This window comes from Palaemon carinicauda, chromosome 30 (genome assembly GCF_036898095.1).
Source record: "Palaemon carinicauda isolate YSFRI2023 chromosome 30, ASM3689809v2, whole genome shotgun sequence".
Taxonomy (NCBI): domain Eukaryota; kingdom Metazoa; phylum Arthropoda; class Malacostraca; order Decapoda; family Palaemonidae; genus Palaemon; species Palaemon carinicauda.
The window spans coordinates 69,997,114-70,010,653 of NC_090754.1; the positions used below are offsets into that span (position 1 = coordinate 69,997,114).

The 13,540-nt window shown below is 38.8% G+C and overlaps 1 protein-coding gene across 4 annotated transcripts in view; it reads left to right on the forward strand.

The window, feature by feature from the left end:
- Nucleotides 1-13,540, forward strand: part of LOC137623257 (ataxin-2 homolog) — a 74,603-nt gene that overhangs the window by 39,450 nt on the left and 21,613 nt on the right. For all 4 annotated transcript variants that reach the window (XM_068354009.1, XM_068354008.1, XM_068354010.1 and 1 more), the window contains exons 5-6: nt 7,652-7,875; nt 9,530-9,921. In XM_068354009.1, coding sequence (XP_068210110.1) covers nt 7,652-7,875; nt 9,530-9,921 — 616 coding nt within the window. The remainder of the gene's footprint in view (nt 1-7,651; nt 7,876-9,529; nt 9,922-13,540) is intronic.

The following is a 13,540-nucleotide window of genomic DNA, read 5'->3' on the forward strand; positions in this document are numbered from 1 at the left end:
ACCTGACTGATTTCAATAATTACAGAGGCATCACGCTTACGCCATATTTTATGGAAAGATATAGTATTTTCATTCTAGAGAGACTAAGAGAAAGATTTTTGAAAGGCTGAGAAATGAACAAGCAGAATTTTGAAATGGTAGAAGTTGTACTGACCAAATTTTCATTTTGAGACATGTTGTACAGCAATGTATAGAATATAGAAAACTACTTTTGATGGCATTTGTGGACTGTGAAAAGCCTTTGTGTGTGCACCGGCCAATTTTGTGGAAATTCCTGCTTTAGGGAATGCTTAGATATATGAATTTGATTGTCTGTTCATGAGCATAGCAAGTGCAAAGTTGATGTTAATGGAGTCCTATCAAACAAATTTCTAGTGAACAGCAAAGTACTCCAAGGGAATGTGTTGTCACCTATGTTGTTTAAAAGAGTTTTAGATGGTGGAGAAAGATTAGACTAGATTTAGATTGGTAATAGGAAATTAGCAGACCTAGAGTATGCTGATGATGCTGTCCTTATCAGGAGAACACAGGCTTTGCACTGCTTGCGTACCAGAATGCATGAAGTATCACACGAGGTTGAGCTTAAGATAAATAGAAGGAACCAAAGATGATGAGAATGGAATATGCAATGGAAGAGGAAATATTGGAAGGAGAAAGGATTAATGAGGTAGAATCATTTAAGTATCTAGGAACCATGGTCTCCAATACAGGGTCTTAAGAATTAGAGTTTAGTTGAATATTGAAAAAAGTAAATCAGACAATGGCTAGGTTAAGTAAAATCTAGAAATCAGGCTACATATCAGTTTAGTGAGATCATTGTTACTATATGAACATGAGTCATGGTATGTCAATGAAACAACCTCCAATAGATTGGTAGATTTAAGAACAATGCCCTCAGAAGGGTATTAAGAGTTGATTTACAGAACAGGTTAGAAATAAAGGGATTTTGACGAAGGAAAAATCTATTTCTGGGCGAGGAACTTGTGTCGCCCAGTGAAATGCTCCTTAAAGCACCATTTCTAAGGCATAAATATTGCTGAATATACCAGAGAAAAAAAGATGCATGGAATACCAGAAATAAATCCAGCTCGCTCACTCTAATGAGTGTCGGTATAGTAACTGGGGCGTGTTAGAACCACGACCATAGGTCCCTCACCAGTTAGACCTCTCTTTTCACCAACATCCCCCGGAACTACGAGGTGCCGATCTACACCCGACTGCTGCCTTCTACTACGACTATCCTCCCCTCACCCTTACCCCCCTCCCCAAGCTCCCTCCCTTATTCCTCCTAGCACCCCAAGCTTAGACCAGCCTAGGGTGAGGGAAAAAGAGAGGGGTGGGTTCACTGGGCGACACAGGTTCCTCGCCCAGAAATAGATTTTTCCTTCGTCAAAATCCCCTTTCTGGGCTCGACCTGTGTTGCTCCGTGAAATCATAAGAGAAATGGTCCCAAGCTTGGGAATACACACAAAAATAAGGAACTGAAATAAAAACAGAACTTGGAATTAATAGAGTTTAATAACAAAACGTAAACTAGCAATACACAAAGTACAGAATACAGAAAACTTCCCAAAATAAACAGCCAGATACACTGGGGAAACTCTCAAGAACCAAAATTTAATTATAACAAATAGACATAAATACATAATATACATCATAATCAGAGGGTAGGGTGCAAACCAAATGAATAAAAAAGGGACGGTAGGGAGATTAGGCAAGGTAGGTTATGGACCGCTCCTTATAAGGAGACAAGGCATAAAAAGAAAAAAAGGGGGGGGGGGGTGGTAAATAGATAGGACCTAATTATAATGGTTCTTCTATATCCAGAGGAACTACATTCCTGCTGCCACTGTTGCAAATTTTAGGGCCTCCAAAGATTTCAAATAGTGGGGTTTAAAGACTGTTGGTGACTTCCAACCAGTGTATCGTTTCAAGTCTTCAAAGTTCATGTGATGGAAATAATTAACCGAGGTCGCCACTGCCCAGACTTCATGGGCATGTGGGACTGAATGAGGATTGGCTTGCTTAATAAAGTAAAGAATCTGCTGCCTAATCCTCTTCAGGGAAATAGTTCCTCCATGTTCTCGAACAAACAAAGGGCCTGAAGACTTATTAGAAGTTCTATTCAGGTAAGCTTTCAGAGTGTTAACAGGGCACAGAGAGATCCTGAGAGAGTGGAACAATCTTTCACGGAATCCATCTAGACTGGGGATCCTCATTCTTCACTAAGAAACGCCTATCTTGGGAGAGCAAGACCTCGCCAGACGAAAAAAAGTCAATGTGACCCGGCGCTCTAGATAATGCCGAGAGTTCAGATATTCTGGCTCCTGAAGCTAAACTTATCAAAAATAATGAAAACTTACCAAAAATAACGTTTTTGTAAGAATCGTTATGTAGGAGCATGAGTCATTATCAGTGTCAGAAGCCAATTTAAGGCCATCATTGAGAAACCAAGAAACCGCGTGTGGACGGGTTGCCGATTTTAGTCTAGCACAAGCCTTGGGAATAGATGAGAAATATGAATCCGTAAGATCAATATTGAATCCGTATTGAAATATTTTTTCAAGGCAGACTTAATCGTGGTAATAGTACTAGCAGAGCAGCTAGCCCCCCTTCAAACAAAGTTCTGGAAAAGGTAACTGCCAGATTGGCAGTCATTGTCTGAACATCCGAGTCCCTCAGAAACCTCGCTAACTTCTTAACAGCAGAATCATATTGCCGAAGGGTGGAATCCCTCTTATTCAATTCCAGGAACAATATGTTAAGGGGATCGATATCAGCATCCTTCTGAGCCACAAATTTCATTGTCCATAAAGTTAGGGCACTCGGAATTCTTGAGGAAGCTGACACATTGCGAGTTTGTACTGTTTGCGTCAACATTGGGTTGGTAATCCGGCGAGGACAGAGACCTAGTTCCGCCAAGAGGGGAAACCAATTGCTTTTTGGCCAGTTGGGAGCCACGAGAGCGATCTGTCCTTGGAAAATCCTGAGCCTGTCCAGAACTTTCATCAGCATGTTTATAGGAGGAAACTGGTAGATCCTCTGCCAAGTGTTCCAGTCGAGGGACATGGCGTCTGCGGCATAGGCCAGAGGGTCCAGGTTGGGGGTTACATAACATTGGAGTTTGTGGTTTGAGTCCATGGCAAAGAGGTCCACTGGAAGATTTTGAACCTGCTGGCAGATCCAACGGAATGTTGCTTGGTCTAGGGACCATTCCGACTCCAGGGGAGGCGTCCGGGAAAGTGCATCGGCCATTACGTTCCTGACGCCCTCCAGGTGAGCTGCTGACAAATACCAATGGTTTTCTGTTGCCAAGGAAAAGATGGCAATCATCACCTGATTGATGTGACCCGACTTGAAACCTTCCCTGTTGATGCAGAGAACTATCACCGTGCTGTCCAGAACTAATCTGATATGTTGATTCTTTGACTTGGAGAGTCGCTTCAGAGTCAAGAATACTGCCATGGCCTTTAAAATATTGATGTGCATCTGACGAAAAGTTGTCGACCACAAAACCTGGACCTTCTTGAATGGAGAATACCCCCCCCCCCCCCCCCCAACCGCTTAGGGGGGCATCGATATGGACTACTAACGCCGGAGGAGGGAAATGAAGAGGTATCGACTTTGCCAAGTCCCTGATCTTCGTCCATGGGAGAAGTCTTTTTCTTAGGATAGATGGAGTCCTTGAAACCTTGTCTCGAAATTTGTCTTTTGCCCTGAATCGTCAAACTCGATTGATGTCCTTCAATTTGGCTTTCAGTAGGACGTCTGTGATGGAAGCAAACAGGTGTGAACCCAAGACCCTCTCTTGGTTTCTCCGAGATGTAAATTTGTCCCTGAGAAATTTTTTCGTGCCCTTTGCGATCTCTTTCCTCTTCTGCGGGGGAATCGACAGTTTGTGGGTGGTCAGATCCCATTGGAGACCTAACCACTGGAAGCATGATGCCAGAATCAGGCGGGACTTTTTGAAATTCACTCGGAACCCTAATTGTTCCAGAAACTGTATGACCTTGTACGTCGCCTCGCAACATTCCCTATTGCTGTTGGCCTAAATAAGCCGATCGTCTAGATAGGCCACTAACTGTATTCCTTGAGTTCTCAACTCTTAGACCACTGCTTCCGCTAACTTTGTGAATACCCTGCGATCGATATTGAGACCACATGGCATCACCTTGAAGGCGTATGCCCGTTTGCCAAGCTTGAAACCCAGAAAAGGACGAAAATGACGCACTATTGGAATATGATAATAAGCGTCTGTAAGATCGATAGATGTGGTGACGGCCCCACGAGGAAGTAAGGTTCGTACCTGCGAGACGGTCAGCATCTGGAACTTGTTGCGTTGAATGAATGTATTCAAACGATACAGGTCTAAAATGACCCTTCGTTTGTCGGAGTCTTTCTTTGGCACGCTGAATAAGCGACCTTGAAATTTTAAACGCCTGACCTCCTGTACCGCATTCTTGAAAAGATCTTGGGCGAAATCCTTGAGTTCCGCCATTGGACTTGGGTACTATGCTGTGTGCCCATTTGTTCAACGTTCATCATCTTCGAAACAGATATAGCCTCCCCCCTACCTGAGGAGTCTCATTGGGTCGCAGATGGTCTGCTACCACGGCTCCCTCGGGATCCTCTGCCCCTCCCGGAAACTCGACCACCTCACCTGTAGCGAAAAGGTCCTACTATAACCTTGGACCAGGCCTTGAGATTCAAAGGCAGGGTTAAAAGCGGGCGAAGTCGAGAAGGAAGTCGAAGGCTGAGATGGGTGGCTTACCAGCACAAACTGCTGTTGGGGCTGAGGCTTAGAGGCGGATGGATGTCGCATCTGGGATACAGGCTCTGCCTGTTCCACAGGTTGGGGTTGGGAACCCTGGAAAGGAAGAAATTGTCTCGGCTTTTTCCTGCCCCGTAACTGCATGCCAACGGATTCAAACTTCCTCTTAGGAACGAGACCCCACCTAACACGAAGGGTCTGATTGACTCTGGCTGCCTCACCACATCATCTGGGAAAAGATTTGCCCCCTAGACCGAGGCTTTTATCAACCTGTTAGGCTCATGTCAAATGGAAGCTTCCACTAAGACGTGCTTCCGGCACGCACGACAAGCGACAGCGAAGTCGTATGCATCTCACTGAAGCGTGTGAAGCAAGGTTTTTGTTAGTATCTTAATTAGACTCATCGGCATAAACCAAAGAAGACATCTCCACCATATTAGCCGATTTAATAGATCTACTCAATATGACTCGAGCTTCATATTTCGTCCGAATCAACGCATCTAGCAGCCTGGGAAGGCGTTCACTGAACTGTGCAGTCGCACAGTCCGGAGCCAACTTCCCCGCCGTGAAGGTCACCGGTGCATCAATCCAGCAGTCTTGGTCCCCTGGGAAGAGCAAAGAAGTCAGGTCTGTCTCCCTAAGTTGTGGTATAGGTTTGTCCTTCATGGCTGCTTGCAAAGTAAGATCCACCACTTTGGTGGTGCACGGAGTAGGAGTTAGTTCCTCGACCACAAACATGGTATACGTGCCCTTGTTTAGCTGGGTTCAACAAGGCACTAGAAGAGTTGGAAGACCCAGACCTACATGGCTGAGGACTATGAAGCATCAAGTAGTTGATGTGTTGAAAAGTATTGAATTAAAAGCTCAAGATAGAAACAACTGGCAAAATCTAACCTTGGCCCTTTGCATCAATGGGCACAGGAGGAGATGATGACGATGATGATTTAAACAATTCTTTTTTATATTGACATTGGCACCATTTATGCTGGTGGACTATTCATTGTAAAATATTTTTGTAGTATGGAAGATATGTTTACTTTGCTTTGCTATATATATTCTGCTAGTTTGTATTTTCTTTCAATATCTTTGGAAGCTAGCACATGAATATAACTCCGAATAAGATAGTTTTTTTTTAACTTTATGTTTGGATGTTACTTAACGGTGGAATTTATTTATACAGTGGATTGTCAGTAGTATGAAGTGGAGATCTTTTTTGTATTTGGTAATGGTTAGTTCCCTTTCTATGAAGATACCAAGTTTTCTCAAGTAAGTGCTGTAACTAGCATAACTCTAGTAACCGTGAGGTCCAAGAGCCTATCATATTCTATTCATTCAAGTGCAGTCTTCACCATAACAAATATTAACCATGTTCATAAGTATCCAGTACAGTATGTTGGAAAATTCCAGGAGTGTCCATTAAGAAAATTTCTTCTCCCGTGTCAGCGCTAAAATTGATTGCCTTAGATTTGCAAATTCTCTTGCCCAAATGTGCTTGCTTCCAATACCTGTCGCACAGTTTAAAGGCCATTAACGACAAACACTAGGACATAAAAGGCTTCGAGCTCCAGCTTACAATTAATTCTGAGTGTTCCAAATATCCATCTCTTGTATTCACTACCTTATTATTATTGTTATTTCTAGCTAAGCTATAATCTTAGTTGGAAAAGTAGCATGCTATAAGCCCAAGGGATCCCATTTGGAAAAGTATCTCAGTGTGGATAGGCTATAAGAAAATAAAAGTATGAGAATAATGAATAAAGATTATGAAATATCTTGAGATCAGTAACAATTTTAAAATAGATCTGTCATATATATAAGCAGTGAAGAGAGACTTGTGTCAACTTGTTCATAATAAAAACATTAACCGCAAGTTGAAACCTCTGAAGTTCCAACTATTCAACTGCCTGATTAAGACGATCATTCCGCAATCTGGTCACAACTGGAATAAAATTTCTAAAATACTTTGTATTGTTAAGACCTTTGATGACTCAAAATGTGGAAGACCATTGTATAGAGGCTGTGGTATGCACTACCCAAGATCAGAGAATAATGGCTTGATCTTGAAATGTGTCTTCTACAAGAGCTGCTTGCTGTAGCTAGTGTGTCTATCCTATCCATACCAAGTGAAAGTAACCAAATAACAATTACAATGCAGTAGTTAACCCTTCGAGTGAAGAAGCATTTTTTGGTTATCTTAGTGTTGGTACGTGTATAATGAAAGAGGAGTAAATGTAAAGAATAGGGCAGACTATTTCTATGTGTAGACAAAGGAAAAATGAGCTGGAATTAGAGGGATCCTTTTTTGTGTTATTTTCACCAGCTGAGGTTATTCAAATTGTAATAATTTTGTACTTGAGTATAGACAATTTATTCAGCTATTCAACTAAAAACATTTCATTACTATAGCTTTAATTTTTTTGAACACAGAATTAAAATTTCAATGACAGGAGATCCCTCGCGTTAGGACGTGGATCCATTCCTATGCCACGTCAGAAGTTGGATGTATATACATAACATACCTTACATACATACAAATATATAAGTACTGTATATGTATAAACACTGTATACTTAATAACTTAGTGTATGACCTTTTCTGTATAGAAATACACTAATATAGCCCTTACATAATCATTAATAAACTTGATTTTCCAAGTCTTAGTTGCTAGTAAAATATCCCTCAAGTGTGATATACGACTATTTGTTATACTCTTTGGTAAGATAACCTAATGATTTGAACTTAACGTGGGGTTTAAGTTTAGAAATGAAGTTTTTGGCATGTTTTGATATACAATGATCGTCATTGTAGTGCGGACTCAGAAAATTTAGTGTAATATTAAGATATACAAGCTTAGAGTTTATTATGCTTTTATTTTTCCAGAATGGGTGGGACGTAGATGATATGTTCCGAAAAAATGAAGAAAAATATGGTGTAACAACTTCTTACACTCCCGAAATGGAAGGATACACTACACCTTTGAATAGGCGTAATACTCGTGAATATAGAGAAAGAGAAGCTAAGGCACAAAGAATTGCAGCAGAAATCTTGAGCTCTCCAGCTACACAAGTTCGATCAGAGGCAGAGAATGGAGATGAGGAGGATAAGTAAGTAGAAATCTTTTCTTAAAGTAATTTCAAATATAAAGTGCAATTAGAAAGTAGTAGTCATAAACTTATCTAACGTAATAGCGCCTCTTCAAAGCGTAGTTTTGGACAAGTTATTTATGCCAGTAAGGGTAATCTGATTTTGCATAGCCTAACAATGTCATGCCTATGGAAATATATGTACACTAAAAAAAGGGATTGATCATTCAAGTGTTTATTGAAAACAGACCCCAATTTCACTGTATGTCATTTGAAAACGTCAATGTTGGCTATCCTACTTAAATCCCAAATGCAATCCATTCAAGCAATCAATATGTACTGTTGGGTTGAGTATATAGTTTAAGAATGTGTGATGATTTTCAAGGTGTAATTTATTAAAGACCTAGTACTGTATACACATACATGATATATAAAATGCTAGTTTAAATGTTCATAGCTGGCATTGTTAATTTTAGCTGTAAGGTTCCTGTAAATGTTTTATGTGTATATTATTATTATTATTATTATTATTATTATTATTATTATTATTATTATGATTATTATTATTTGCTAAGCTACAACCCTAGTTGGAAAAGCAAGATGCTATAAGGCCAGGGGACCCAACAGGGAAAATAGCCCAGTGAGGAAAGGAAACAAGGAAAAAAAATATTTTAAGATCAGTAATAACATTTGTATAGATATTTCCTATATAAGCTATAAAAGCTTTCACAAAACAAAAGGAAGAGAAATTAGATAGAATAGTGTGCCCGAGTGTACCCTCAAGCAAGAGAACTAACCCAAGACAGGAAGACCATGGTACAGAGGCTATGGCGCTACCCAAGAATAGAGAACAATGGTTTGATTTTGGATTATCCTTCTCCTAGAAGAGCTGCTTACCATAGTTAAACAGTCTCTTCTACCCTTACCAAGAAGAAAGTAGCCACTGAACAATTACAGTGCAGTAATGAACCTCTTGGGTGAAGAAGAATTATTTGGTAATCTCGGTGTTGTCAGGTGTATGAGGACAGAGGAGAATCTGTAAAGAATAGGCCAGACTATTCGGTGTATGTGTAGGCAAAGGGAAAGAACAGTAACCAGAGAGAAGGATCCAATGTAGTACTGTCTGTCCAGTCAAAGGACCCCATAACTCTCTAGCGGTAGTATCTCAATGGGAGACTGGTACCATGGCCAATCTAGGTAGTAGTCAAACTCTAATTGTAGTACATTAGTTTTCAACCAGATTTTTTGTGCCCACAGAGAGGATGGATATCTTTTTTTATAATAACTAATACAGTCGGCCCTCTTTTATCGGTGGTTCTTTCTTTGCGGTTTCATTTTTTCACGACCAAGAACAATGCAGTACCCATTAAATTGAAATTCTCTTGAAAATTGTGATAAAATTCAAGCTGGGCGATGATTTCGAATAGCCTGCGCTCTTTTACACTGGGAACACTGCGTGCCACTACCTATCTCTCCACTCAGGTGGTACTAGCTCTGTTTGTACAGTGTATATCCATTCTACCTCCCTTCAGGAAATTGTACACCAGTAGTGGATTGATATAGAAAACTATGGTGTAGTTTTGGCTGAGTGTGGGTATGTGAGGGATTAATGTAGTTTTAAAGAGCAACTAAAAAAACAGCTTTCATTGGTATTCATTGTATATTTTATCCCCAGATTTTCAGCAGTTTTAAGGCCTGCTGATCAAGCGGCGAGTGGCGGTGGTGCTTCCAAGTATGTTCCCCCAATGCTTAGAAAGAAAAACCAGAACACCGGGAAATTAATGAAATTGTCTCCTCCTGGTCCGGGGAGCCGTTACAGTGGCTCTAACCCCACCACGCCAACTTCGCCTTCATGCACTGGACCGCCACCAGTATCTTCAGGTAGTCATAGTCCCATTGGAGGACCTAATGGTCCAGGAGGAGCTTCTCCTGGATATCCCCCGCAGCAAGGGCCACCATCGTCAACCCACAGCCCCTCGCCCGCTACCAATCAGCAAATTCACCGTCATAATTCTCATTCACATCCAAATGACTCTAAGGTTAATGGGGATGCCAAGGGGTCTTATGGTAAGAAATTCAAGTTTATGTAATTTCATATTTAGGTCAGGTTTATAATTTGACTCGTATATAAAAACATTATTGATTATCGTATGCCCTGTGTCATGAGACAGCCTTTTTCCTGAAAAATGCCCCCTAACACTCCAGTAAGGACTTACAAACACTCGCCAGACATAAAGCATATGCCTACAATTATCATTCATATGCAATAAATTATTTTAGATACACTTCAATTAATGAAAGCAATAAGATATTTGATTTTGTTTTGGTGATAATCGGATAACTTGCCAACACCATCTACAAACAAAATGGTAACTGATGGTATCCAAGCAGACGACGCTAGGATATATTAGTTGCTTATGCAGTATTTATCTATTTTCTCATATTTTGTTGATAGCTGTAGTTTGTAACAAAGCAATATTTTGGTTATGACTGTTAAATTGTTTCTGAAATAATACTGATAGTTGTTGCAGAACAGAACCTTGAAAAAAAAAAAAAAATCTCACTGCAAGTTGAGGGCAGTTTTACCAATATTCCACCTAGTGAAATTTGTAGTGAATTCTTTATTTTGATCAATGTTTAATTTTGTTTGAGAATATGTGTGTACATGATGGATTTGGGAAATGTTACTGGAATTTTATTTCTACCAAAATTTGATCAGGTATAGTTGGCAACACCACTTACATGTAAAGAAACACTTGAAAACATTATTATGCATGGTAGCAACTATGACTGGTTTAGTGGTTTTTGATAAGATATGTAATAAATTCGGGATAACGGGAGGACAGCTGATTAATATTTACCTAACACATTTCATAGTTTAACAAAGATTTAAAAATTTACTGTCGGACGAAAAATCACACCTATAGAATCACCAGCTAGGAATTGCTGCTACGATAGTTTGTAAAATCCTCAATTTCTTTTTTCCAAAAATTGCTTAGTTGAGTATAGTGTGTGTAGAGTTTTATGACACAGGAAATACTGTGTATTCCTGTTTTTTTCATTTAATTTTAAGAATAAAAAAGTATTGTCCATTCTGATATAAAAGTAATAGTACCTTACCACTTCTATAAGATTAGTCAAAATAAAGATGGTACAACAAATGTAGGCAGTATAAATGTTTGGTATAGACTGCAGCTCAAAATTACATTTATATTTTAGTCAAAATTGAAATAAAACTTACAATTTGCCTTTTTGAAGAGATTATTGCCTAAGCTATTTTATAAATATTAAATTTTGACCATACAGCCATATTTCAAGACCAAAGATCTTGCCTAAAGGAATTGTTGTTTCTTAAGTTGTAAAGCTTTGAGGAAGGTCTGATAGTTGTTTAAAGGGGGTGGGGTTGGGCAGATCAAGAGGAACAGAGGAAAACTAGAAAAAACTTAGTATTCTCCCAGTATCCTTTGCATACCAGAAAGTATGCATGGCACACTGTAAATGGTAACACCCTTCAGGTGATGATTTTAAAAGCATTTCTTTTCTAAGTAGTACATTATGGAACTTGAATATAATGAGCAGCTTCAGATGCCAGTGTAGTCGATGTCAGTTTTATCAAATATAGTTATGGTTTACAATTGGTTGTTCATAACAAAATGGCAGTTTTTTGTTTGAAAATATGTAGCTGCTAACAATACTTTTATTGTTTTTATTATTCACTCTAACCTTTTTAACTAATTAAACTAGAATTTGGAAGAAAGAGGTGGATGGAGGTAGGTTAGTTTTATAGAATTTGTTCTCAGAAAAAGGAACTTCCTTGATGATCGAGTTGCATGATGAAATAAAATAATTTTTAAAGGGTGAAAATTTAAGGGAGACAATGTGTGAGATCACAAGTTATGTTAGTTTATACGGTATAACTTTAATTTATTTTATGCTCTTGAAAGATTTTGTTTTATTAGAATAAAAAATTAAAACCTATCTGCCCTTAGGAGTTTGAAATATAGTTTGACATTATTTATAAATCCATGATGTACTGAGGGAGCTTTAGGTGAACCATGATGTAAAGAGAGATTACTGCATTGTAATTGCAAATACAGCAAAGGCACTAGCAAGTAATTCAGAAAGCTATTTCATCAAAGAGACATTGTTATTAACAATAGCTCCCTAGTGTTGTAAATAACGTAACCCCAGCATTCGGGGGCGGGGTTACGTCCTTTATGCCCTCGCGAACGTCGAAAAACCGTGAATTTTGGACTCAGATTTAAAATGTCCATGTACGAGATCATATACACTGCTAAAAGCTTCCCCAACTCTTTCTCAAGACAGTCCGACTCATTAGTACAGTGATGTTTTAGTAATATTGCAGTGATAATGTAAATTAGTAATATTGCATGCAGTTGTGTATTTCACTAATGTAAAGATTTTGTAAACACATTTTAATTTTGTACTATAATAATATTTTAATCAAAAAGAAACATTAGTATAGGAAGGCCGTAACACTGCACAGCACAGTTACCCATATTTATTACTGCACTGACGAGTCATTTTCTTTGCCAACTTATCTATTAGAGTTAACAGAAAATGGAGCAAATTTAAAGGCAAACTCAAATAGATGAATACCATGTGAATAGTTCAGGTAATACATGTAATATAATATGCAATCGGTAAACATTACACGGTCACAAAAAATATGCATTGTACATATTGTACATACATGTACAGTGTATGCATTTATAAATAAATGTCTACTGTAATGCAATAATAATTCTCTCTCTCTCTCTCTCTCTCTCTCTCTCTCTCTCTCTCTCTCTCTCTCTCTCTCTCTCTCTCTCTCTCTCTCTCTCTCTCTTTAGTAGTTTGAAGAGTGACTTAAGATCATATATTATTCTCATTTAATTACGGTATATAGTTTTATGTTTATGTAAAATAAGAATATTTACCGGTAATTTTATTTTTATTTATTTATAATACAGTACTGTACTGTACTCAGGCTGTGTGAACCTGTTGGTAGGCTAGCCTAGTTGTCCGAAACCTAGAATTTTCAATACCTACACTGGTATATTTGAAAAGAATTATGCAAAAAAGTTTTAAAAAAGGAAAAATAAACTATTCAATAAACTTGAAATTAAAAACCATCAAAATTCACCATGCCATTTGAACTTTTAAAAAGTTAAAAAATTTACCAGGACAGCATCATCATAGGAATCATCTTTGTTGCTTTCGTTTGCATTCCTTGCACTGTCATCGTCTTCTGTTCCGTCAAAATTGGTTGAATTGCTTTTGCTGTTTACTTAGAAATCCAAAATAAATTATCGTATTTCCCGTGTCATAAGACGCACCTTTTTTCACGAAAATTGACCCCCAAAATTATCCTGCGTCTTAATGCGTAAGAAAAAGTTGTATAGGGGAGTTTGACAATCCTCAAACACCAAACTATTGGTATACAAGCACTCAAACTTACGAGAGATAGAATTTAAACCTACAATTATCGTTCATATGTAATACATACATACATACACCAAAGGCACTTCCCCCAATTTTGGGGGGTAGCCGACATCAACAAAGAAACAAAAACAAAAAAGGGGACCTCTACTCTCTACGTTCCTCCCAGCCTAACAAGGGACTCAACCGAGTTCAGCTGGTACTGCTAGGGTGTCACAGCCCACCCTCCCACATTATCCACCAC